The sequence below is a fragment of the Mya arenaria genome, chromosome 13, assembly GCF_026914265.1.
Source record: "Mya arenaria isolate MELC-2E11 chromosome 13, ASM2691426v1".
Lineage (NCBI taxonomy): Eukaryota > Metazoa > Mollusca > Bivalvia > Myida > Myidae > Mya > Mya arenaria.
The window spans coordinates 11,474,195-11,500,779 of NC_069134.1; the positions used below are offsets into that span (position 1 = coordinate 11,474,195).

The 26,585-nt window shown below is 36.7% G+C and overlaps 1 protein-coding gene across 6 annotated transcripts in view; it reads left to right on the forward strand.

Annotated features, from left to right (window-relative positions):
• The window catches only part of LOC128214670 (receptor-type tyrosine-protein phosphatase epsilon-like), an 85,632-nt gene that overhangs the window by 49,068 nt on the left and 9,979 nt on the right, over positions 1-26,585 (forward strand). For all 6 annotated transcript variants that reach the window (XM_052921260.1, XM_052921258.1, XM_052921263.1 and 3 more), the window contains 11 exons: positions 1,227-1,303; positions 4,847-4,883; positions 5,685-5,782; positions 8,597-8,728; positions 14,721-14,869; positions 15,123-15,258; positions 16,603-16,752; positions 17,495-17,594; positions 24,080-24,159; positions 24,683-24,814; positions 26,257-26,379. In XM_052921260.1, the coding sequence (XP_052777220.1) occupies positions 1,227-1,303; positions 4,847-4,883; positions 5,685-5,782; positions 8,597-8,728; positions 14,721-14,869; positions 15,123-15,258; positions 16,603-16,752; positions 17,495-17,594; positions 24,080-24,159; positions 24,683-24,814; positions 26,257-26,379 (1,214 nt within the window). The remainder of the gene's footprint in view (positions 1-1,226; positions 1,304-4,846; positions 4,884-5,684; positions 5,783-8,596; positions 8,729-14,720; positions 14,870-15,122; positions 15,259-16,602; positions 16,753-17,494; positions 17,595-24,079; positions 24,160-24,682; positions 24,815-26,256; positions 26,380-26,585) is intronic.

The window sequence follows — 26,585 nt, forward strand, 5'->3', positions numbered from 1 at the left end:
CTCACCTAACAGGTCTTAGGTTGGAGCCTCACCTTACAGGCCTTAGGTCAGAGCCCCATCTAAAGGTGTTATGTCAGAGCCCCAACCTAACAGGCCTTAGGGTAGAGCCCCACCTAACAGGTCTTAGGTCAGAGCCCCACCTAACAGGCCTTAGGTCAGAGCCCCACCTAACAGGCCTTAGGTCAGAGACCCACCTAACAGGTCTTAGGTCAGAGCCCAACCTAACAGGTCTTTGGTCAGAGCCCCACGTAACAGGTTTTAGGTCCGAGCCCCACCTAACAGGTCTTTGGTCGGAGCCCCGTCTTACAGATCTTAGGTCCAAGCCCCACCTAACAGGTCTTAGGTCGAAGCCCCACCTAACAGGTCTTAGGTCAGAGCGCCACCTTACAGGTCTTAGGTCGGAGCCCCACCTAACAGGTCTAAGGTCAGTGCCTCACCTTACAGGTCTTAGGTTGGAGCCCCACCTAACAGGTCTTAAGTGAGAGCCCTGTCTAACAGGTCTTAGGTCAGAGCCCTGTCTAACAGGTCTTAGGTCGGGGGCCTTTCTAACAGGTCTTTGGTTGGAGCCCTGTCTAACAAGTCTTAGGTTGAAGCCTCACCTTACAGGCCTTTGGGTGGAGCCTCACCTAACAGGTTTTAGTTCGAAGCCCCACCTTACAGGTCTTAGGTTGAAGCCCCACCTAACAGGTCTTAGGTCGGAGCCCAACCTAACAGGTCTTAGGTCGGAGCCCAACCTAACAGGTCTTAAGTGAGAGCCCCACCTAACAGGTCTTAGGTCGCAGCCCCACCTTACAGGTCTTAGGTCGAAGCCCCACCAAATAGGCCTTAGGTCAGAGCCCCACCTAATAGGCCTTAGGTCAGAGCCCCACCTAACAGGCCTTAGGTCAGAGCCCCACCTAACAGGCCTTAGGTCAGAGCCCCACCTAATAGGCCTTAGGTCAGAGCCCCACCTAATAGGCCTTAGGGCAGAGCCCCTACCTTACAGGCCTTAGGCCAGAACAGAGCCCCACCTTAAAGTATCACCAGGGGGAACATTCTCCTTGCTTCTTAAAATTAACACCAGTTTGCTTTTATCAAGGAACAAACTGAAATCAACCTTTTTTTTATATTATATATATATATTATGAGACAGTTCTTTTGGCTATCAGCTTTTGTCTCAATCAAGCTTAATGTGTTATTGTTTACTAAGTTATGATATACAGTACTGAGTGGTGTTCTTTTTTCAGTTGACCATTCCTTGGTGACATTGAGGGACATTCCTCCAGGTGATGACAGCAGTTATATCAATGCCAGCTATATTGAGGTAATAATGGTAATAATGCAACATACATTTCTTGGAATATTTTTCAATACTACGGAAAATTTCCTTTGCTGTTTTCAAGTAAAGGGATACACAATTATAACAATCACATTATTATGTTTCCTTATAACAGACAATGGCCTTTTTAGCTCAGGAGAGCACAAAGCCAGTCATTGTCTGTCATTCGCCAGGTAAACTAACACTTGCAGGCATATAGGTCATATCCAGATCAAATAGTAGGTAATTAGGATTTTGTTAGAAGTAACAATATGTTTATACTCTAGAACCAATTATCTTCATGAATCTTAATCAATATGTTTATCTCCATTTAATCTAGGTATGTTTGATTAAAGATTATATCAGGTCAAAATGAAGGTCACTAGGGTAAATACTTAAATAACATAGATTACACTCATGATGCCAAATTTTCTATCCTTTATGAAATTTGGTAGGACCTAACAAATAAGTATCTTTGATTTGTTTGTGACATTATTCTGAAAAGTGTGGGTAATAGATTGGGGAAAACTAGCCTTATGGTGTTTTTAACAATTTTGCATTCAAGTTTTTGGTCCATGTCATAATAAAAGTGTTTATTTTCAGACTCATGTGAATATGGTTTGGCAGCTTTTAGTTTTCCTCTATAATCAAATGTCCTGCTGCAAAACCGCATTTGTCATAAAGAAAAATACAGCTTTAATGTGGTTTCCACATAAATCTCTTGTTGAAAACTTTGGCATCAGAACATATGTCACTAGGTCAATTGAAGAACACACCTTGTTAACACTTCAAGGTCACATTTTTTAAACAATGTTCATGAATATTTGCTGGAATATTAATCTAGGTCAAGTTGGATTATGGATCATGTCTGATAAACAAATTGTTCAAAGCTATGACACTTCTGTATTGAGCTATATATTACCTTTGTGGTCCCCATGTTTGTGTATCAGGTTTATTTTCTGGAGAAGTCTCTAAGCCAATGAAACTTTACAATAATTGCACTATTTTCCAAGCTAGCATAATTAGTGATAGCAACATTTTGCCAAGTTTTTGTCAGAGCTCTAAATTAGCTGTGTTTTTGTCGTCAAAATGTCTAATATGTTTTCCAGTTTTTTTTTTATTTCATGAGAAGTAACATGTGTCTTGTAGCTTAAATATAATAACAAAAGAAATGAAAAATTATTGCACATTATTGCACAAAGTGTCCATTTTCTGTCTGTAATAGAGATATGTAAATAAGCAAATCTGGCTGTTTCAAAACTTTGTTCAAAATTAAGACAACAATGTGTTTAAATTAAAACAAAAACAGTTCAACAATGTTTTATGATTTACATTAAACATAAAGACTAACATGAGTATCACAATTCACTCAATAACTCTCTGTAAATCACACAAGATTACAGTCAAAACAGAAACAAAGACATCCATATTGTTTTGATAGTTTTTTTTTTCACTTTAAAAAGTTTTTTTTTTCACTTTAAAACAGTTTGACGTATATGATGTCACACAATTCTTGTTTTTTTTAGCTTAATTTAAACTATTTATTGCATTTATATGACCATTTTCATTCATTTTTGCACAAAGTATGGGCTTTATATTGTCTATTTTATGCAATAATAGCTAAAATTTCAGTTGTAACCATCTGCATAGTCCCTTAAAATGCTCCTAAGCCCTTGTGCTGTGCACTCAGGCTGTAAACCATTGTATGGGCCTCAGGCGTTGGTAACAACCTTACAAAGGTGTATTTTTCCTCCTCCTTACTCCTTTAATATTGTGCCCCATTCACCTATTAGTAAAAGTTCTACTGAATCTTGCAGACACCTGTTTTGTAATGAATACCAAGAAAGAAACATACATTTGTGTATCTTATGATCAAAGAATTTTGTCTAAATATTGTGTCTATAGTTTAAAAAAAAATATAATTATATATTTTAAAAAATATCATCTTTTTGAGATGTTCTTAAAAAAGTATTGTACTAAAAGGAAGTATTTGTCTTTGGCGGAAGAAAAAAGTGACAATGCCTGACGAGGACAAAAAGACAACTAAATCACAGATTAGCTCCTATTATGGGACAAAAATTCTGATATCATTCAATATCAGCCTATTTCTCTCAAATCTTTTTGTTTCCTCCATGGTTACTTTGTCATTTTGACTTCATTAGCTAGACGCAAATCTTTTGTCACAGACCATGCCTCCACCCTAGGGCGCACAATTTGCGTCATTTGCCATGTTTTTCCCCAGTCTGCTTTCCGTAAATTCTGTAGGGAACTATACGTATGTTTAATATAATTTGATGTGTGACAAAGATAAACGCAATAGAAACATGTACATGATTATTTCCTGATTGAAATAATTAGTTAAATTTGGTGCCCTATAAATTTCTCCTGAAAAATGATAAGATTATTATGCTGGCAGATGCAAAGCTTTAGTTTATTTTTATATGAATGACGTCTTTATATGGCACATCAATGAATGCACATTTATCGATTAAATGAATTGAGGGGAAAAGGTTAAGATTTCATGTTGCACTGATGAACAACTACCAAACACTCTGAAATTATTATCTGAATTAAAGAACTTACCTTTGGGAGATACATGTGTGCGGTTTTAAAATCTGCTCTATACATATGATTAAGAATCATTTAGCACTTCATGGTGATAACTAGCAATCATAAATGAGGTTCTGAGTCCAGTCCCTCTGATCCAGAGCTTACCCTCTAATCCAGAGCTTACCGTTTGATATGAAACTTACCCTCTGATCCAGAACTTACCCTCTGGTCCAGAACGTATCTTCTGATCCAGAACTTACCCTCTGATCCAGAACTTACCTTCTGATCCAGAGCTAAACCACTGATCCAGAACTTATCCTCTGATCCAGAACTTACCCTCTGATCTAGAGCTTACCCTCTGATCTAGAGCTTCCCCTCTGATCCAGAACTTACACTCTGATCTAGAGCTTCCCCTCTGATCTAGAGCTTACCCTCTGATGCAGAACCTACCCTCTGATTCAGAACCTACCCTCTGATCCAGAACTTACCCTCTGATCTAGAGCTTATATACCCTCTGATCTAGAGCTTACCCTCTGATCTAGAGCTTACCCTCTGATCTAGAGCTTACCCTCTGATCTAGAGCTTACCCTCTGATCTAGAGCTTACCCTCTGATCCAGAACCTACCCTCTGATCTAGAGCTTACCCTCTGATCTAGAGCTTACCCTCTGAACAGAGCTTACCCTCTGGTCTAGCACTTAACCTCTGATCTCGAGCTTACCCTCTGATCTCGAGCTTACCTTCTGAACAGAGCTTACCCTCTGATATAGAGCTTACCCTCTGATCTAGAGCTTACCCTCTGATCTAGAGCTTACATTCTGAACAGAGCTTACCCTCTGATTTAGAGCTTACCCTCTGATCTAGAGTTTACCCTCTGAACTTGAGCTTACCCTCTGATCTAGGGCTAACCCTCTGAACTCGAGCTTACCCTCTGATCTAGAACTTACCCTCATCCAGAGGGTGTCAGCAACGATTTTTGAAACCTATTTTGTCACTTTCAGGGTTACCATGGTGATATCGAGTACATTGCCACTCAGGGTGAGTTTTTTTAATACTTGATTAATTTCATTATGGTTTCTTTATATAGTGTTTATTATTTATCCATTTTATAAGTGTATTCCTAGCCTTTAATTTTGCCATGTAAAAAAATTCCATACTCTATATATCTTAAACAAAAAGGTAAAAATATAGATATATATATATATATATATATATATATATATATATATATATATATATATATATATATATATATATATATATATATATATATATATATATATACACCAGTATATCACACCTCCAACATAAATGATGCAACACCATTGGTCAAGGACTGTTCAAGCAGTGACCCCATATTTTTCCATATTGTGTCGCCAAGTTTATATCGAACTAAAATGGCGTTTATTTTCTGATTCCAATGAATATTCCGATGAATAAATGAAACATTTAAACATGTAAAAAGGTTGTCGACATAATATATACGTTACAGGGTTAGTACGTGACCCAATATGGGATATACAGGGCACAAGAAACCATATGGTTTCCTTTGCAGATCACCTACTAACCCCGTAACTTAAAATATTGGTGATAGAATTCACAAAGATTTCCTGATCCAATCATTGACTAATAAAGTTCTATTATTTTAAATATTCACAGTTTTCGTTGACAGAATAAGAATCCCTTTGGCAATTCCTTAAAAAGGCAGAATTAATAAGAGAAAAAAAATGATTTATTTGATCCAACATTTCATGTCTTTTTATTCCCCTAAAGATGTGATGTTTTAAGATTTTGCTATAAAGTAGTTTAGTCAAATACAACAACCTGTATTTTCAACAGGACCGAGAGGGAAGACCATGGCTGCATTCTGGCATCTCGTTTGGCAGGAGAACGTTCATGTCATCGTCATGGCAACAGGCCTCTTTGAAAATGCAGCTGTATGTAATATTGTCATTAGGAACCAGTTTCACAGTAATTACGGCTGTTGTCAGCCAAATATAGGTCAGATTTACATCACAGAAAAACAAACTATAAATACTTATCAGAATCTATATTCTGTTGTTCTTTTCACTTTTAATTCAACTTGTTAAATAAAAAACTAAATGCATTCAATGAATCTGCTTAGGTTACCTTATTATTATTTTGATCTATTCACCTTACCTATGTCATGTTTTCCTAGTAAAAGTACATTTATTTCAAAATGAAAACCATATCACTTAGGCAATAAAAGCATTGTTATTGATTGACAATTACTTTAATGAATATGTAATGGATTTGTGAATATGTCATTTTGTACATTAGGTAAACAAAGCAGACACATTTGCATTTCCGATATCCGGCAAGTGTGCACAACCCTATATTTTATGTCAGTCAGGAACGGCAGTCTTTATCGCTACATCGATAGGAGATAATTTATTAAACAGTTTTACCAATACCCTGACCATTGTTTATTTCAAAATTCTCTGTTATGGAAATGAAGAACGTCTAGAACACTTAAATATAGCAATTGGCACCCCTGCTGTTCTTGCGTTTTCTGCTATTGTGAAAAAGCCTGCGTCTATACATCACTGGATCAGAATTGCTCCCTAAGGTATCATTAAGCGGCAGGAATAGCAAAGTATTGCTGGGGTAAAATATCACTGGCTTGCACATGGCTTTCTGAATGTCCTTGGAAGGGAAAACTATCCCAAAAGGATGGACAGGAGGCCACCATATTGGTTTGGATTCTGCGAAGTGACTTACAAACATATCTGAACAGAGTGAGTCCTTGTTGACTACACCAAAGGAATCTACCAGCTCCTTAATTTAAAATTCAGGAGTTTAAAATGCAAGTACATATAGTAGCACAGAACAGAAGGAATGCAAAAAGGTTGACCTCTAACCAAATACAATGCTATCTAAATGAAATAACAAATTCTGACATCCACAATGGCCATACAACCATATATTTCAATTTTATTTCCTGCATATGGGTTTAAGAGTGGAAAATATTGGTGAATGATAACATTTGATCATTTTCACATTGGCATGGGAAGAACTACTTTTTACAAATATTTGGTGAATTTTGAGTTGAACCTAAGCTTTAAATGATTTTGACTGTGTGGAAACAAATCTTGTATATTTCAATGCTAAAGACATTTTGATTCGAAACATTCTTATATCTACCTTACCTTATTATTGAATTCTATTTCCCGTATTCATGGATTCTGTTTTTCTCTGAGTGTTTGCTGGTGATGGTGACAATGTGCTGACTTATGAATAAAGTCACATGCATTTTACATTCCTAGGAAGCCTATCTTTTTGTATTTATTTTGGAAATCCATTCAGTTTGCATTTTGATTTTGAAAATTAGGGATTATTTTTACAAAAAAAAATCAGCGTGATTAGCACTTTTTCTTAGTCAATGTTTCCCATTAATTGTAGAACTAGATGTTAAGAAGAATATGAGCTGTTTTTGTTATATTGCTAAAAACTGCCTCTTAGGTTTGGTTAAATTACTACATCATTACTGGTTGACGGTACATTTCCGAACAAGGCACAAATCCCGAACACCGGCTAAAACACGCGTTTGTTTACCGTGATCGATTATTCGATGATCTAAAACAATACAGAGGCTTGCCTTGGTCACACTTGCGAAGTTTCATCTTGTTTTGTTAAGTATTTTTCTAAAAAATGCCATTCAATGTTTATATGCTTAAAGATCAAAATGTAGCACATGGGGGAATGACGTCAGAGAGCGCACGCGCATCTTTAGGTTTTGCAGTTATGTTGACCTACATTCAAGATATTTATAAATAGAAATCACGGTTTACATTTGAAGCAAATGTTTTGAAAAAACCTCGGAAACAAAAATCACTTTGAAGCTAAGTGTTTATTTAATATAGCATACTTTTTAATTATAATTGTATGACCATGTATTTTCGCTTTTCAAGTGTTCGGTATTTGTGCCCTCCATAGCATAATTTGAAGGGTGATTTACTGTCCATAAAATGAACGATTTTCGACATAAAATTGACGAGATCGTGAATCTGTACTTTGACAGCTGTTTTCACATGAACCAAAGATGTTTCATACGAAAGTTTAACTTACTACAACATAAACTCTCCAAGATAATTGTAAAAAACATCAAAAAGTGTTCGGATTTGTGACCTTAGCCAGTAGTCCAAGTTTATTAAAATAAACCTGGTTTGTAAAAGAAAATTACTGTGGAATTGTCTCATTTGCAAATCCAAAATCAATCATCAGTGGCTAGCTTTATGACATAGGAAGTAGCCTTTCTTATATGAAAATAAAGTTTTGTGGATTTTATTCAATAAAATGTGAAAAAAAGAATATTTTGATACATAAGGTTTCAATGAGCATGGGTTTATGTACCTACTGCTTGCGTGTTTTGAAGCAAACTTCTTGCAGCGGTTTACTTCCTTTTATGGGGAGGCTCCTAACTGGGTCTGTCATCAAACAGCCTGAAGAGGGAAAAGAAATTTAGAATGCACAAGAAATACATGAAACAAAAAAGAAAACTTGTTGATTTTAGTGCAAGATCGTATATTTGTTCACACTTGGTCATAGAAAAATGTTGTAAAAATATTTTTTCTATGACCACTAGTGAAATAAGATAAGATCTTACACTGAAATCAACAAATATCCTTGATATCCTTGCGTGTAACATCTATGGACAAATTTATTGCCCAAACTGTTTTTTAAGGTATTAACATAGTAGTGTATTGTAAATGTTTTGTTTTGTTTTCCAGCAACAGTGTGATAAATACTGGGGGAACATTCTCAGTGTGCAAAAATATGTACGTCAGGGCAATATCCACATTGTCCTCAAGGACACCCTGGAACTCTCTAAACTTGTGATACGAACATTCCAAATTTGTAAGGTAAGCTCGAGCCAAATTCTGGCAAAGTTATTTAATGTTAAAGCTTCTTACAGTTAAAAAAAGTTCATAGAATTGTCTGACAGAGCCTTCACCCTCGGAGTCATAACTTGGCCAAAAGTGAATTATATTCAAGATGTAAATTTGAAATTTTGTACACATGTTACCATTGACAAGAATCATACCTGAAGTTAGGCCCATAAATCTTGCTTGGATAATTATCAAAATATGTTCCATGATGGATTGAAAAAAAATGGTCGTGTTAGCATCTGCTTGTGATAATACTGTTTAATTTTACAACAGTTTCTGGTACAGGTATTCAAATGAAATGCTGACTTCCATTATGTTAGTAATTTTCCATGGTATAGTTATTGTGGTTTTGTCATTTTTCTGATGTTTTCTTCATATATAGGCCAGTTACTTACATTGTAATCCCAAGTGAATGTGCAACATTGACAGAGAGAAGTTAACCTACATGTACACATGTATAGGTTACAGAGTACTGATTCTTAATTTCCCTAGGCAGCCTTTGTGTACCCTTGACATGTTTGGCAGGTGCTTTTAGCTAATTGGAACTTGATGCATTGTGTTTCCTCAGGATGGTCAAATGTTCCTACCCTAAATAGGAAATTGATTGTCAATTGTAAAAAGAGCCGAGCACTTTCTGAGGAATAGACTTTGCCATTTGATCAACTGAGAGTGTCAATCTTTGTCTTGTCAAACAGAAGATTGATCTGGTTGTTTTGAAAAGAAGCTTCATGTATTTGATGTAATCTTTACTTGACTTCATTGAACATTGTTGTTTCAAATTCAATCAATAAAATAAAACAACATAATAGTTTTTACCCAATAGCTGTTTTCTAATACAGCTTGATCCACAGAATGTTGCTTGTTATTAATCCATGAAGCTTTGAGTGTAGTCAAAATGATTTTTATGGCAGGCAATTTGTTAAATATTTGGATCTTGTGAAACTAACCAGCACTTATTCCTACCAAGAATTGTCACCAACAGCATTATGATTTCATATATATGTAATGCAGATGTAAAAAAGGCCCTGTTTAAGTACCAAACATTTGAAAGAAAAAATAAACAACTCAGGCCACAATGTTGACCATGAGAATGGACATATAAGCAGCAACTCAGACCACAATGTTTACCATGAGAATGGACATATAAGCAGCAACTCAGGCCACAATGTTGACCATGAGAATGGACATATAAGCAGCAACTCAGACCACAATGTTAATCATGAGAATGGACATATATACAGAAACTCAGGCCACAATGTTAACCATGAGAATGGACATATACCCAGCAACTCAGGCCACAATGTTAACCATGAGAATGGACATATATGCAGCAACTCAGACCACAATGTTTACCATGAGAATGGACATATATGCAGCAACTCAGACCACAATGTTTACCATGAGAATGGACATATATGCAGCAACTAAGACCACAATGTTTACCATGAGAATGGAAATATATGCAGCAACTCGGGCCACAATGTAAACCATGAGAATGGACATATATACAGCAACTCAGACCACAATGTTTACCATGAGAATGGACATATATGCAGCAACTCGGGCCACAATGTTTACCATGAGAATGGACATATATGCAGCAACTCAGACCACAATGTAAACCATGAGAATGGACATATAGGCAGCAACTCAGGCCACAATGTTTACCATGAGAATGGACATATACGCAGCAACTCAGACCACAATGTTGACCATGAGAATGGACATAAAGGCAGCAACTCAGGCCACAATGTTTACCATGAGAATGGACATATATGCAGCAACTCAGGCCACAATGTTAACCATGAGAATGGACATATAGGCAGCAACTCAGGCCACAATGTTTACCATGAAAATGGACATATATGTAGCAACTCAGACCACAATGTTGACCATGAGAGTGGACATATATGCAGCAACTCAGGCCACAATGTTTACCATGAGAATGGACATAAAGGCAGCAACTCAGGCCACAATGTTTACCATGAGAATGGACATATACGCAGCAACTCAGGCCACAATGTTGACCATGAGAATGGACATTTAGGCAGCAACTCAGGCCACAATGTTAACCATGAGAATGGACATATATACAGAAACTCAGGCCATAATGTTAACCATGTTAACCATGAGAATGCACATGTATGCAGCAACTCAGGCCACAATGTTTACCATGAGAATGGACATATACGCAGCAACTCAGGCCACAATGTTTCTATGAGAATGGACATATACGCAGCAACTCAGGCCACAATGTTTACCATGAGAATGGACATATACGCAGCATCTCAGACCACAATGTTTACCATGAGAATGGACATATATGCAGCAACTCAGGCCACAATGTTTACCATGAGAATGGACATATACGCAGCATCTCAGACCACAATGTTTACCATGAGAATGGACATACATGCAGCAACTCAGGCCACAATGTTTACCATGAGAATGGACATATACGCAGCAACTCAGGCCACAATGTTAACCATGAGAATGGACATATATGCAGCAACTCAGACCACAATGTTTACCATGAGAATGGACATATATGCAGCAACTCAGACCACAATGTTTACCATGAGAATGGACATATATGCAGCAACTCAGACCACAATGTTTACCATGAGAATGGACATATATGTAGCAACTCAGACCACAATGTTGACCATGAGAATGGACATTTAGGCAGCAACTCGGGCCACAATGTTAACCATGAGAATGGACATATATACAGAAACTCAGGCCATAATGTTAACCATGTTAACCATGAGAATGCACATGTATGCAGCAACTCAGGCCACAATGTTTACCATGAGAATGGACATATACGCAGCAACTCAGGCCACAATGTTTCTATGAGAATGGACATATACGCAGCAACTCAGGCCACAATGTTTACCATGAGAATGGACATATACGCAGCATCTCAGACCACAATGTTTACCATGAGAATGGACATATATGCAGCAACTCAGGCCACAATGTTTACCATGAGAATGGACATATACGCAGCATCTCAGACCACAATGTTTACCATGAGAATGGACATACATGCAGCAACTCAGGCCACAATGTTTACCATGAGAATGGACATATACGCAGCAACTCAGGCCACAATGTTAACCATGAGAATGGACATATATACAGCAACTCAGGCCACAATGTTTACCATGAGAATGGACATATATGCAGCAACTCAGACCACAATGTTTACCATGAGAATGGACATATATGCAGCAACTCAGACCACAATGTTTACCATGAGAATGGACAGATATGCAGCAACTCGGGCCACAATGTAAACCATGAGAATTGACATATATGCAGCAACTTAGGCCACAATGTTTACCATGAGAATGGACATATACGCAGCATCTCAGACCACAATGTTTACCATGAGAATGGACATACATGCAGCAACTCAGGCCACAATGTTTACCATGAGACTGGACATATATGTAGCAACTCAGACCACAATGTTGACCATGAGAATGGACATATATGCAGCAACTCAGGCCACAATGTTTACCATGAGAATGGACATATATGTAGCAACTCAGACCACAATGTTGACCATGAGAATGGACATTTAGGCAGCAACTCAGGCCACAATGTTAACCATGAGAATGGACATATATACAGAAACTCAGGCCATAATGTTAACCATGTTAACCATGAGAATGGACATATATGCAGAAACTCAGGCCACAATGTTTACCATGAGAATGGACATACACGCAGCATCTCAGACCACAATGTTTACCATGAGAATGGACATATATACAGCAACTCAGGCCACAATGTTTACCATGAGAATGGACATATATGTAGCAACTCAGACCACAATGTTGACCATGAGAATGGACATTTAGGCAGCAACTCAGGCCACAATGTTAACCATGAGAATGGACATATATACAGAAACTCAGGCCATAATGTTAACCATGTTAACCATGAGAATGGACATATATGCAGAAACTCAGGCCACAATGTTTACCATGAGAATGGACATATACGCAGCAACTCAGGCCACAATTTTTCTATGAGAATGGACATATACGCAGCAACTCAGGCCACAATGTTTACCATGAGAATGGACATATACGCAGCATCTCAGACCACAATGTTTACCATGAGAATGGACATATATGCAGCAACTTAGGCCACAATGTTTACCATGAGAATGGACATATACGCAGCATCTCAGACCACAATGTTTACCATGAGAATGGACATACATGCAGCAACTCAGGCCACAATGTTTACCATGAGAATGGACATACACGCAGCATCTCAGACCACAATGTTTACCATGAGAATGGACATATATACAGCAACTCAGGCCACAATGTTTACCATGAGAATGGACATATACGCAGCATCTCAGACCACAATGTTTACCATGAGAATGGACATATATGCAGCAACTTAGGCCACAATGTTTACCATGAGAATGGACATATACGCAGCATCTCAGACCACAATGTTTACCATGAGAATGGACATACATGCAGCAACTCAGGCCACAATGTTTACCATGAGAATGGACATACACGCAGCATCTCAGACCACAATGTTTACCATGAGAATGGACATATATACAGCAACTCAGGCCACAATGTTTACCATGAGAATGGACATATACGCAGCATCTCAGACCACAATGTTTACCATGAGAATGGACATATATGCAGCAACTCAGACCACAATGTTTACCATGAGAATGGACATATACGCAGCAACTCAGGCCACAATGTTTACCATGAGAATGGACATATATGCAGCAACTAAGACCACAATGTTTACCATGAGAATGGACATATACGCAGCAACTCAGGCCAATATGTTAACCATGAGAATGGACATATATACAGCAACTCAGGCCACAATGTTAACCATGAGAATGGACATATACGCATGCTCAGGCCACAATGTTAACCATGAGAATGGACACATATACAGCAACTCAGACCACAATGTTAACCATGAGAATGGACATATATACAGCAACTCAGGCCATAATGTTAACCATGAGAATGGACATATATGCAGCAACTCAGACCACAATTTTTCTATGAGAATGGACATATAGGCAGCAACTCAGACCACAATGTTAAACCATGAGAATGGACACATATACGCAGCAACTCAGGCCACAATGTTTACCATGAGAATGGACATATACGCAGCAACTCAGACCACAATTTTTCTATGAGAATGGACATATAGGCAGCAACTCAGACCACAATGTTAACCATGAGAATGGACATATACGCAGCAACTCAGGCCACAATGTTAAACCATGAGAATGGACATATACGCAGCAACTCAGGCCACATAAAACTTGTTGAAAAGTGTTTATTTATGATTTGTTTAAGTATTGTTGTCATAAGTGTGACATTTTTACTTTAAAAATGAACTATGAAGTTGTTGTTTATTTCCCACGGTGTTATGACATCATATGACAAACTGTTTCCTGTTACAGTGGAGTCGTTCTATTTACAGAATGGGTGAGAAAGAATGACTGAAATGTTTTCTTTAAAACATATTTTTTGAACAATTCTGGAAATCAATAATGGTGTTAATATAAGTAATGAATTGCGTGATTGATGTCAATATCGGGGATATGAATGTAGTTTGGCTGGTTAAACTATACGTGGAGTCCTTCTGACTCCACACACTTTAACCAGCCCAACTGTGTTCATAACCCGATAATGACATCAATCCTGCAATTCATTCCTTAAATGTTTACCATGAGAATTGACATATATTCAGTAAGCTAGGCCACAGTGTTTTCTGAGATACAGCCCTGGAAGTACTGCCTGAAAAAACAGATATGTCCCTGCTTGTGAGCTCTTGTGATGAAAGTCACATAAGCTATTAAATAAGTGAATAGATGCAAAATATAGAATATAAATTTAATGAACTTGTCCATGAATAACCACCATTTCTTCTATGTGTTCAGGATGGTTGTGATGAGACTCGCATTGTGAAGCATTATGAGATGTCTGGTTTCACAGACGAGGGTACGGACCCGGGCTTTCTGCTCGATGTGAGGCGCCGTATCAACCGAACTCTGCTCACCTCACCCGGGCCCATGCTAGTGCACTGCAGGTGAGAAATAATCGTAACATCTCGTTTACATTCTATTTTGACTCTGTTTTTTTACATTTGATGTGATTCATTATTGTTATGGTTGTCATGGCATTTATTAAGACAACAGTATTCAACTTTTTTTAATGTACATATTAGTTCTTACAATTTCATGAAAATGGTCCATCACACAAATCATAGTTAAATTGCATTTGCATCTTGTTTTTTTAATGCTTATAAATTGTCTACTTGTGTGAATCTTGGCATATTCCAGATGTGGTGGGGGTCGGACGGCAACTTTCATCGCCATTGACTACTGCCTCAAGCAACTGGAGCATGAAAACTTCGTTGACATCTACAGTACTGTTCTCTGTCTGCGAAAGTTCAGAACTAACATGGTTCAAACTCTGGTGAGGAAAAACTTTAAATACTAACCTAGAACACTGATTTTGAAATAAAAATATGAAGCTTTTATGTTCAGATACATTACATTATAGTACTGACGACCTTAATCATGTTAAGTTTAAACTGTGTAGGTCAAATTGCAGCACTTTAAACTTTTGCCATAGTTAAAGTGGTAGAATTGTAAATAGAGGATCTCAAATGAGTGTTTATTTTGTATCAAATTTATTAAACAAGTTCATTTAAAAAGCCTCGTTTTTATCGGTTTTAAATGACGAGTTTAATAAATTTGATACAAAATAAACACGAATTTAAAATTCTATTTATAACATAACTCGTATACGGTCCAAATCTAGGTAAAAGTTTCTTCTCTTGTCATAGTGTGAAGCATTTACATTGTGTGTTATTAGAAGGCTTCATCCGCAGGAAAGAAAATAGCCGGACATAAAATCTTTTTATTTACAATAAAAAACATAAATAATGTCTCAATTATAATTAAATTAATTGATGAAAATTATTGCTGGGGATTATATCACTCCTGCGCCGTAAGTTATTTTATAAATGCAGTTCCATAACTGAAATGTGCTTCCTATACAAAAGTTAGCTTTATTATATGCCTATCAATTTCCATATCCAACAGTGAAATTACAGCACGCCATATTAAAAACTCAGTATTGAAAAATCCATATCACACTTTTGTCTTACATCCCTTATCATGCTAGCGCAAGACCTTTTACACAGAGTACTTAATTGAACTTTTACTGAATATAATGATGATTAAATAACAGAAATATATTTGGAACATACTGTGTCTACCAAAAGAATTCAAGACACTTTAATTATGCTTATACCGAAGAAAATGCACTAATTGATAAATGTGATTGATTTATGATGTCCTTTGAAGTGGAATTTCAAGGAAACATCATATAAAAGCTAGATGCAACTCCTTTGGCTAAAAGTTCTAACAATGCATTATAGTATGAAATTAATGGGAGGAGGCATGTGTTTAAGAGGAATGTTATGATAGACGACCTGTATCAGTTCTTGCTCAGTTTTAAAACATGCATCGGTGTTTTCCCACCAAACTCTGAAATGAAACAGTATGTTAGAAAAGTCTCCTATCATAATGTTCCCTAAGTAGTGGGGTTGATGGTCTTACCTATGTTTTAGGCCTTATCTACGACACCCTGGCAATGTATGATCAGGTCTGGACCACTGTGTGATATATGTATTAGTTTCTTCTCTTTACATTTTCAGTCACAGTACCGCCTTATCTACAACACCCTGGTGATGTATGATCAGTTGGACCACTGTTTGATATATGTATTAGTTTCTTCTCTTTACATTTTCAGTCACAGTACCGCCTTATCTACGACACCCTGGCCATGTATGTTCAAGTCTGGACCACTGTGATACCGGCTTCTCAGCTTCCGGCTGTTGCTCACAAACTCATGCTCAAAAACCAACAAACAAACACCACAGGATATGAGAAGGAATTTCAGGTACTATTATCATTTGAATTCTTGTCTGATTTCAAAAAAAATAATTATATTTTCATTACCTTGGTTTTGTCAGTGCCATGGCCTGATGTTGTGCAAAAATCATTATAATATTGTTAGCCATAACTTGGAAACTGATAAAGATCTTAAGAAGACATTTAATATTCATTTTGACAATGTGCACAATTATATTTCTGTTATTTATCTGGTTTTTACCTATTAACAGATACATTTTAAGCTTAGTATGAACCTAGTTCAAAAGTGTATACATAATGTAATAGAATAAAAAGTCATTGACACTAAATATCTATTCACAGAATGAAATTGCTGTGGTAACAAGCATCAATAGGCCCCAATTTCTTGAAAGTTCTTAAGCTAAACAAGCTTTAGTAGCTTATTTTATTTTTGTTAAATTTCTTGCTAAATCTTGATTTTGCTAAATAAAAATAGTTTATCGGGATAATCATAAAGATAATTAACTTTTAAAGTCCAAAAGTTCTAAAAAATGAAATTTTATTTATTAAAAAAAATATTAAGTAATAAATTTGGCTTGATGAAATCAGGAACTTGGGGTCAGTTGTCACAGAATAATTTTCCTTTTATTTGACCTATGTTATCAAATGTGAAAGAAGGAGCAAGTGTAAACAGTTCTGTCCATGTCATCTTCACATAGAGTGTTGCCTTGTTTGGCAAAGTTTCATAACATTAAATACATGTAAACAATCATGGTCAATTCCTCCTTCAGTTCCTTCAACAAATTGTGCCAAAAATCCTGATTGGTGACTGTGCAAGTGGACATAGGGACGAGAATAGGAATAAAAGCCGGGACATCATGTTGCTTCCACGTAAGTGTTATTCTTATAGGGACCATCTTATCATAAACATAATCAACATAAAGTAACAGCGTTGCAGATAAGATGTCCAATGTAATTGGGGTATCACTGAGTAACAGAGTTACAGATAAGATGGCCAATGTAATTGGGGGATCACTGAGTAACAGAGTTACAGATAAGATGTCCAATGTAATTGGGGTATCACTGAGTAACAGAGCTGCAGATAAGATGGCCAATGTAATTGGGGGATCACTGAGTAACAGAGTTACAGATAAGATGTCCAATGTAATTGGGGTATCACTGAGTAACAGAGCTGCAGATAAGATGGCCAATGTAATTGGGGGATCACTGAGTAACAGAGTTACAGATAAGATGTTCAATGTAATTGGGGGATTACTCAGTAACAGAGTTACAGATAAGATGGCCAATGTAATTGAGGGATCACTGAGTAACAGAGTTACAGATAAGATGTTCAATGTAATTGGGGTATTACTGAGTAACAGAGTTACAGATAAGATGGCCAATGTAATTGGGGGATTACTGAGTAACAGAGTTACAGATAAGATGGCCAATGTAATTGGGGTATTACTGAGTAACAGAGTTACAGATAAGATGGCCAATGTAATTGGGGGATCACTGAGTAACAGAGTTACAGATAAGATGTTCAATGTAATTGGGGTATTACTGAGTAACAGAGTTACAGATAAGATGGCCAATGTAATTGGGCGATTACTGAGTAACAAAGTTACAAATAAGATGGCCAATGTAATTGGGGTATTACTGAGTAACAGAGTTACAGATAAGATGGCCAATGTAATTTGGGTATAACTGAGTAACATAATTACAGATAAGATGTCCAATGTAATTGGGGGATTACTGAGTAACAGAGCTACAGATAAGATGGCCAATGTAAATGGGTATTACTGAGTAATAGAGTTACAGATAAGATAGCCAATGTAATTTGAGTATTACTGAGTAACAGTGTTGCAGATAAGATAGCCAATGTAATTGGGGTATTACTGAGTAACAGAGTTACAGATAAGATGGCCAATGTAATTGGGGGATTACTGAGTAACATAGTTACAGATAAGATGTTCAATGTAATTGGGGTATTACTGAGTAACAGAGTTACAGATAAGATATTCAATGTAATTGGGGGATTACTGAGTAACAGAGTTACAGATAAGATGTTCAATGTAATTGGGGTATTACTGAGTAACAGAGTTACAGATAAGATGGCCAATGTAATTGGGGCATTACTGAGTAACAGAGTTACAGATAAGATGGCCAATGTAATTGGGGATTACTGAGTAACATAGTTACAGATAAGATGGCCAATGTAATTGGGGGATTACTGAGTAACATAGTTACAGATAAGATGGCCAATGTAATTGGGGGATGGGGGGTTACTGAGTAACATAGTTACAGATAAGATGGCCAATGTAATTGAGGGATTACTGAGTAACAGAGTTACAGATAAGATTGCAGACGTAACTGGGGGATTACTGAGTTCCATTTTTAATGAGAAATTCAAGTTTCTATTTCCACATCTTTTTGCTTTAAATTGAGTATCAACAATGAACTAACTGGCAAACAGGTTTTGGCTGTACTTATTTAAAGAAACAAACAATAAATATATATAATTATTAATAAATTATTTTATGATGTGTCCAACAAATTTAATTGCAAAGGAATTAATGATCACAGGTGTATATTGTTTTTTAATAAAACATGCTTTGTTTGTATTCAGATACTCGTATGATGTTTCTTTGCTTTGGACTTGCCATGTTGTTGAAAATAATCATGTTGTTAATCAATTTTTGATCCTGCTATGGCTTTAGCAATGCACCATGTGTGAAATTATGTTGTCTTAGGCATCCCGAACTATTTTTGCAGTGAATTCAAATAATTTGTCAAAGCATTCATTCTTCATTTTTCCCTATTTTCTTCGACTTGTTGTGAGAAAGCTTGCATAAAAACATGTAATTTTACACCAGCATCTGTCTATGTTCTTATAGCATCATATTAACTTGCCAAACAACAGAAAGCCTTTATAGTTAAACACCAAGTTCTGTGTTGTTATTTGTTTCTGGGGAAATAATGAGGCCAATCAACGACTAGAGGCGGGGGGGGGGGGGGGCGGCATATTGTTTACATGATGCAGCCTACCCGGATATGAGTATTCATAGCAGCTAAACTATTGGAGAGTTTTACTAGTGATAAGATTTCAGTGTCATTCAATGGTTCAAACAGTTCTCAAACCATTGTCATTTCAATACATTGGGGAATATTTTCAGCTATTGTTGCAAGATCAAAAGTTCATATTAATTTTCTGCTCAATGGTACTGAAAAGGGACTAATGACTGTTGCTCTTTATCTAGACTTTAAAGCTTTTCTCCTTTTTGTGCAAAGAACTGAATGAGAAATCAACATATTTATGGTAGAAATAATGACAATTCAAGATTTCAAAGAACGCTTCACTTATTACAATATTTCAAGTTTTACTTTTTGTACTTGCTGATTTCTTGTTATCTCACCTGCATACAATGGTCTTGCTGTGTTGTAAATGGAAGTAACTTAGAAACATGAGAACATTCATAAATTGTCTGGGAAATTATTGACTTCTTGCTAAATATGGACCTAACAGGGGAATACTGAGAAACCAGACTTACTTTACTATTCAATTCTATCTTCATAATGGGGAACAAAAACAACAACTCTTTATCCTTACTTTTTTTAAGTCTGCATCAATGTTATTTTTCTGTATTACTGTTTTCTGATGTCAGCACTGGGTTATTCACAAACAACTTTATGCTTTTATCATATCTTTTAGCTCGCCTGGGGTTATCCTTTAGTAATGGTTAATTAACAGTTATTAAGATTCATTCATAGAATTAAATGGGTCATGAACAGCCCATTGATGTTCGTCTATTGTCCACAATTGTTTCAGTGATTTCTCCTCCTAAAAGTTAAAGACAACCAATTTCCATCAAACTTTACATATTGTGTGTGAGGCCCCAAACTGACCAGAGTGTGTGTGAGGCAACAAACTGACCAGAGTGTGTGTGAGGTACCAAACTGACCAGAGTGTGTGTGAGGCACCAAACTGACCTGAGTGTGTGTGAGGCACCAAACTGAACAGAGTGTTTGTGTTGCACCGAACTGAACTGAGTGTGTGTGAGGCACCAAACTGATCAGAGTGTGTGTGTGAGACACCAAACTGGACCAAGTGTGTGTGAGGCACCAAACTGGACAGAGTGTGTGTGAGGCCCCAAACTGGACAGAGTGTGTGTGTGTGAGGCACCAAACTGGACAAGGTGTGTGAGGCACCAAACTGATCAGAGTGTGTGTGTGAGGCACCAAACTGACCTAAGTGTGTGTGAGGCACCAAACTGAACAGAGTGTTTGTGTTGCACGGAACTGAACTGAGTGTGTGTGAGGCACCAAACTGATCAGAGTGTGTGTGTGAGACACCAAACTGGACAGAATGTGTGTGAGGCCCCAAACTGGACAGAGTGTGTGTGTGTGTGTGAGGCACCAAACTGGACAGAGTGTGTGTGAGGCACCAAACTGATCAGAGTGTTTGTGTGAGGCACCAAACTGGACTGAGTGTGTGTTTGTGTGTGTGAGGCACCAAACTGATCAGAGTGTGTGTGTGAGGCACCAAACTGGACTGAGAGTGTGTTTGTGTGTGTGAGGCACCAAACTGATCAGAGTGTGTGTGTGAGGCACCAAACTGGACAGAGTGTGTGTGTGAGGCACCAAACTGGACTGAGTGTGTGTGAGGCACCAAACTGGACAGAGTGTGTGTGTGAGGCACCATACTGGACAGAGTGTGTGTGAGGCACCAAACTGGACAGAGTGTGTGTGAGGCACTGAACTGACCAGAGTGAATGTGAGGCACCAAACTTTACATATTGTGTGTGAGGCACCAAACTGACCTGAGTGTTTGTGAGTCACCAAACTGAACAGAGTGTGTGTGAGGCACCAAACTGAACAGAGTGTGTGTGAGGCACTGAACTGACCAGAGTGAGTGTGAGGCACCAAACTGATCAGATTGTGTGTGAGGCACCAACAGACGCAATGACATTGACATAAAGTTTTTTCAGTCTCCCTAACCTGGCATAATCCTTGATAATCCACCCAGTAGAATTACTTTGATGCCACTTGCACACAAGACAGTGTGATACGGATGTGTGTCCCTTTGCTTCTGTGTTATGTTTTTGTGGTTTCCCTAGGTGTTGCTATGGTGGCTGGTAGTGTTCATTTTCATTTCATGCTTTATGTGACAAATACAAAAAATATCACCAAAAAAATGACACTACCGACCACCTATATGAACAGTATAAATCAAAATAGATCAACTTGTATAACTAAAACGTTGCGGCTATATAGTGCTTCAGCTTCCAATTGATAGGTACAGTAGTATGTTCTGTGAATTGCTTGTAGCCATTTATATAAATATATATGAGACTATATACATATACACACAAAAAACACACAAAGCTACCTGGCTAAAGCCAATTTTAAAACTTAACAGCAGTATTTCCCTCATGACCTTATCGGGTGATGATACTGAAACCCCTTCACAGGAAAATCTGGTTTTTCCTCGTGCCTTAATTGGTCCAACTTGCCTAATCCAGACACATGACATGTCATTACAGTTATGTAATAAACCAGGAATCTGAAATCTGCCTGTAGGAAGACTGTAAGGTTTGCGCTTCATTCATTGTTTAGGTGTTCCCTTGACAGATTTATTAGCGGTGCTCCATTCACTTCGGGTGTTAATCGATTAATTAGTGCAAACTTTACCATTTACTATCGGCAGACTGGGAAAACAATACCTTTGAAATTGTTGTATCTAATTAAATCACAGAATGTAGATAGGACTAACTGTAACATAAACAAAGACTGTTCAATCAAATTTTCTGTTCATTAATTTCACGACTAGATGGATTCTAATGATTGCACCAAAATTTAGTTTCGTAGGGTAGATTCAGTCAGCCAAGCCTTACTTGTTGAACTAATGTCATTAGTAAAACGTAGCTTGTACTTGGTGATCGCCTTTTTCGTGTGAGGACAATGGAGGATTTTGCAAATAATTTGTTTAATAACTTTACGTATATCGATTCTGTCGAATGCACCATGCCTGAAATTGCCTGTGGCCGAGTATGCCCGCTTCTTTCTGTAGATCGCCAGAACTGAATTCTAACATACACAAAGAGTGCAAAAAGAACAATCGATGAAGTCACACCCATGTTTTAATTCACATATATATTATTCAATTCTTGCTATTTCGACTGCATTGCACCAATACAGATTTTAAGCTACAATACCCTGATTATAAACATGAAATGTGTCCATGAAATATTTGGAGAAACCTCATAAATGCACATATAGTGATTCTTCTGCAATGATCAGAGTACTTTCTATAGCTATATTTGAAATGTACTTTAACTCAGATAATATTATATTTAAGACTATGATCTCATTCAATACTTCAAAATAATTTTTAATGCATTTTGTTATTCTATTCTGAGAAAATAAAGAAAATAATGCTATTAACACAGCGGTTGTTATCATTTCTTGAGCTGTATTTAGCTTCAACTGTTTCCTTTTAAGGAAAGCTATTTTACATTTATCTGGGTTTCGAGGAGTTGAACAGGAAATCGGAGGCATGTGCATTTTTTCTTTGATTATAATTCTTGAGTTTTTAAGTGGATTTGACATCTGCTAAATAGGGAAGATGTTTCTAGGTCATCCCATCTCTGACTTGGATTATTTTCAATACAATGTGTGTTCCATTCTTTAGATGCAAAGAAATGTACAACATTTTGCACCATTTTGCAGGGTTATTAATGACAATATTTGTACATTCTCAGGCAATAAATATATTCCAGTCGCCAAAAACCTACCGTATGGTCATAATTATTTGATAGCAATACATTATATCATCCATTAATGACCGAAAGCATAACAAGTTATGAAATATGAATGCTGATGAACCATTCTGGCTGCCAGATAAACCCTTTAATTGTGCTACAAATTAATGATATTCAAATATCTATTCTAAGTAATAGTAAGTGCTTATTTTTATCTTCTAAACATTTAAGTCGGCTGGCCGGGCACAGCCTTATTGTTCAGAAGACCAAAAATAAATACTAACTTTTTTAATGTTGAGCCAGAAATGCACCACAGATGCTTTCATCTCAGCCACTTGCAAGTGCGAGCCTCTAAATATCTCACTTTATAAAACCACTTTACAAAACCAATACTGGTAAATGACTAAATGGACACTTGTCAGTTTATTGGTGATTTGGCAGTTATAACCTGCTGTAAATGGATTTTTGGTTGTCAAATATCTTCTGAATGATATTCATGAACACTAACAGTGTTTAATATGTTAACTTATTCAAAGAATTATAGAAAAAGTATTCAATACATTTCTGTGATATGGTAATAGTTCTGTGATATATATTTGTTTGCTTATATTTCAGCTGAGAGGGCTCGGCCATATTTACAGACCATTGAAACCAACGACATGGGAACAGACTTTATCAACGCTGTGTTTGTGGATGTGAGTTGGGTTTAAAACTTGTTCAGAAAAAATCTTATGATTATAAACTTAATGAATTTTTCTGTGATTTCGAAACAGTGTGACCTAACACCGTAAAGCATTGAAAAGCATTTAAAGTTAGGCAAAAACACAAAAAACAGGGCTATAAGCACGAAAAACATAGAAAAACATGGAAATTACTTCAAAGCAAGTGGAAATCATGTTTTTTTACCTTGCTTTTAAGTGTTTTCCATGAAAATGAAAGGATATATTATATATATATACTTTATTTTGCTGGATTTTGGTCATGTACTTTATTTGTACAAGTTTTGTTGGGTATGTTGTTTTTCTCCCTTTGAAATTTTCAAATTCACAATTGATTATGACTTCATAATTGTTATTTTTAATTTCTTTGATCATTTTCTTTCTGATTCATTTGAATACTCATTTTGCAACCTTTCCTTTCGGTGTTGATGTAAGTCAAATATGTTTTTGTTCCTGTTTCCTTTAAAGTTCACCAACAAATGCCCTTTTTTCCATTCAGGGTTACCGCCAGGAAAACAGCTACATCGCAACTCAGTGGCCCATGCAGGGAACTATCAATGACATCTGGAGGCTCCTTTTTGACTTTAAAATCAACACACTGGTCGTCCTGAATGACAACAAGATACACAGGGTATTGTTGGCTTAACATTCATAGGTTGACCTTCGGTAGTTGTAAGGTCGGATCCCATTTTCACTAACATCTTCAGACTTGAACTCATGACAAAACTGCTTTGGTTAGGAATTTGTTTGAATCCTGAAAGCTCTGACAACTGAACTGGCTCTAAGACAAACAAGTTAATGAAGGTTAGAAAGTAAGGCATGTTTATGAATAGCTCTAAGACAAACAAGATAATGAATTGAATTATAGAAGGTAAGACATGTTAATGAATGGCTCTAAGACAAATAAGATAATGAACTGAACTATAGAAGGTAAGACATGTTAATGAATGGCTCTAAGACAAACAAGATAATGAACTGAACTATAGAGGGTAAGACATGTTAATGAATGGCTCTAAGACAAACAAGATAATGAACTGAACTATAGAAGGTAAGACATGTTAATGAATGGCTCTAAGACAAATAAGATAATGAACTGAACTATAGAGGGTAAGACATGTTAATGAATGGCTCTAAGACAAACAAGATAATGAACTGAACTATAGAGGGTAAGACATGTTAATGAATGGCTTTAAGACAAATAAGATAATGAACTGAACTATAGAGGGTAAGACATGTTAATGAATGGCTCTAAGACAAATAAGATAATGAACTGAACTATAGAGGGTAAGACATGTTAATGAATGGCTCTAAGACAAACAAGATAATGAATGAGTGCCTGCACACAATTGTACACAACTGGTTAAGTGTTTGGTTTGGTCAAAGTTATCCAAAATGTTTATTGATTGGTCAATATTTAACCAATAATGACTACTTACCAATCAAATTGCTTTGATGGGTCAACTAGCCAAAAGAGAACAGGTCGACAACTTATTAAAGCTTTATACATTTGGCTGCTGAACTATAGAAGGTAAGACTAGTTATGAATGGCTCTGGAATAGAAAATTTATGAACTGTACGCTAAAGACAGTAAGAAACTATAATGAACGACTCTGGGACCGACAAGTTTATGAACTGTTCAGGGAAATACTTGTTCATGGTTTGCACACGGAAAGAAATATCAATGCACACCTCTGATTAAGAAATATTTGTGACCTGCAAGAAGTTTAACACTTTCAGACTTATGTATCACACAAGGTGTGACTTGTTTGTTCATATTAACAAACCTCTCATAACTGCATTAACAATAAATATTTTATGGACTGTGCAGACAGTGTGTATATTACATACTTAAAAAAGAATGTTAATTTTGATATAGAATAAGGGTATTCACTAGCAGATATATTTGAAACAGAGAATTAAAAAAAAAATAATACTGACACCTCAAATGAACGGCTTTTGGGATATGAATGCAGTTTGGCTTGTTAAAGTGTGCAAAGAGTCCTTTAAACTCCACACACTTTGACCAGCCCTTTTGTACAACAGTGTGTTATGTTGTATGATGTATGTTTTTAGAGCACCCCATGTTTTTGGCCCAAGGCGCTGGATAAGGAAGTGAAATATGGACCGATTGGAGTAAAATACCTTGGCTGCCAGAAATATCCCCACATCATCATCAGGGCTTTTGCCATCAGAAAGGTACATAAGCATTTGAAATCATGATATCTTCAATGTACTTTATGCTGAATTTATGTATGGATATTAGCTTTCAGTCGGTGTAATTATTTTCTCTCCTTGTATATGGCTGTTACAGTTATGCTTTGGGTTATGCTTAGAGCTTTCATACGATGTCTTTATATACTCTCAGATAAATATATCTTGGGGCTATACAGGAGTTGTGTCCG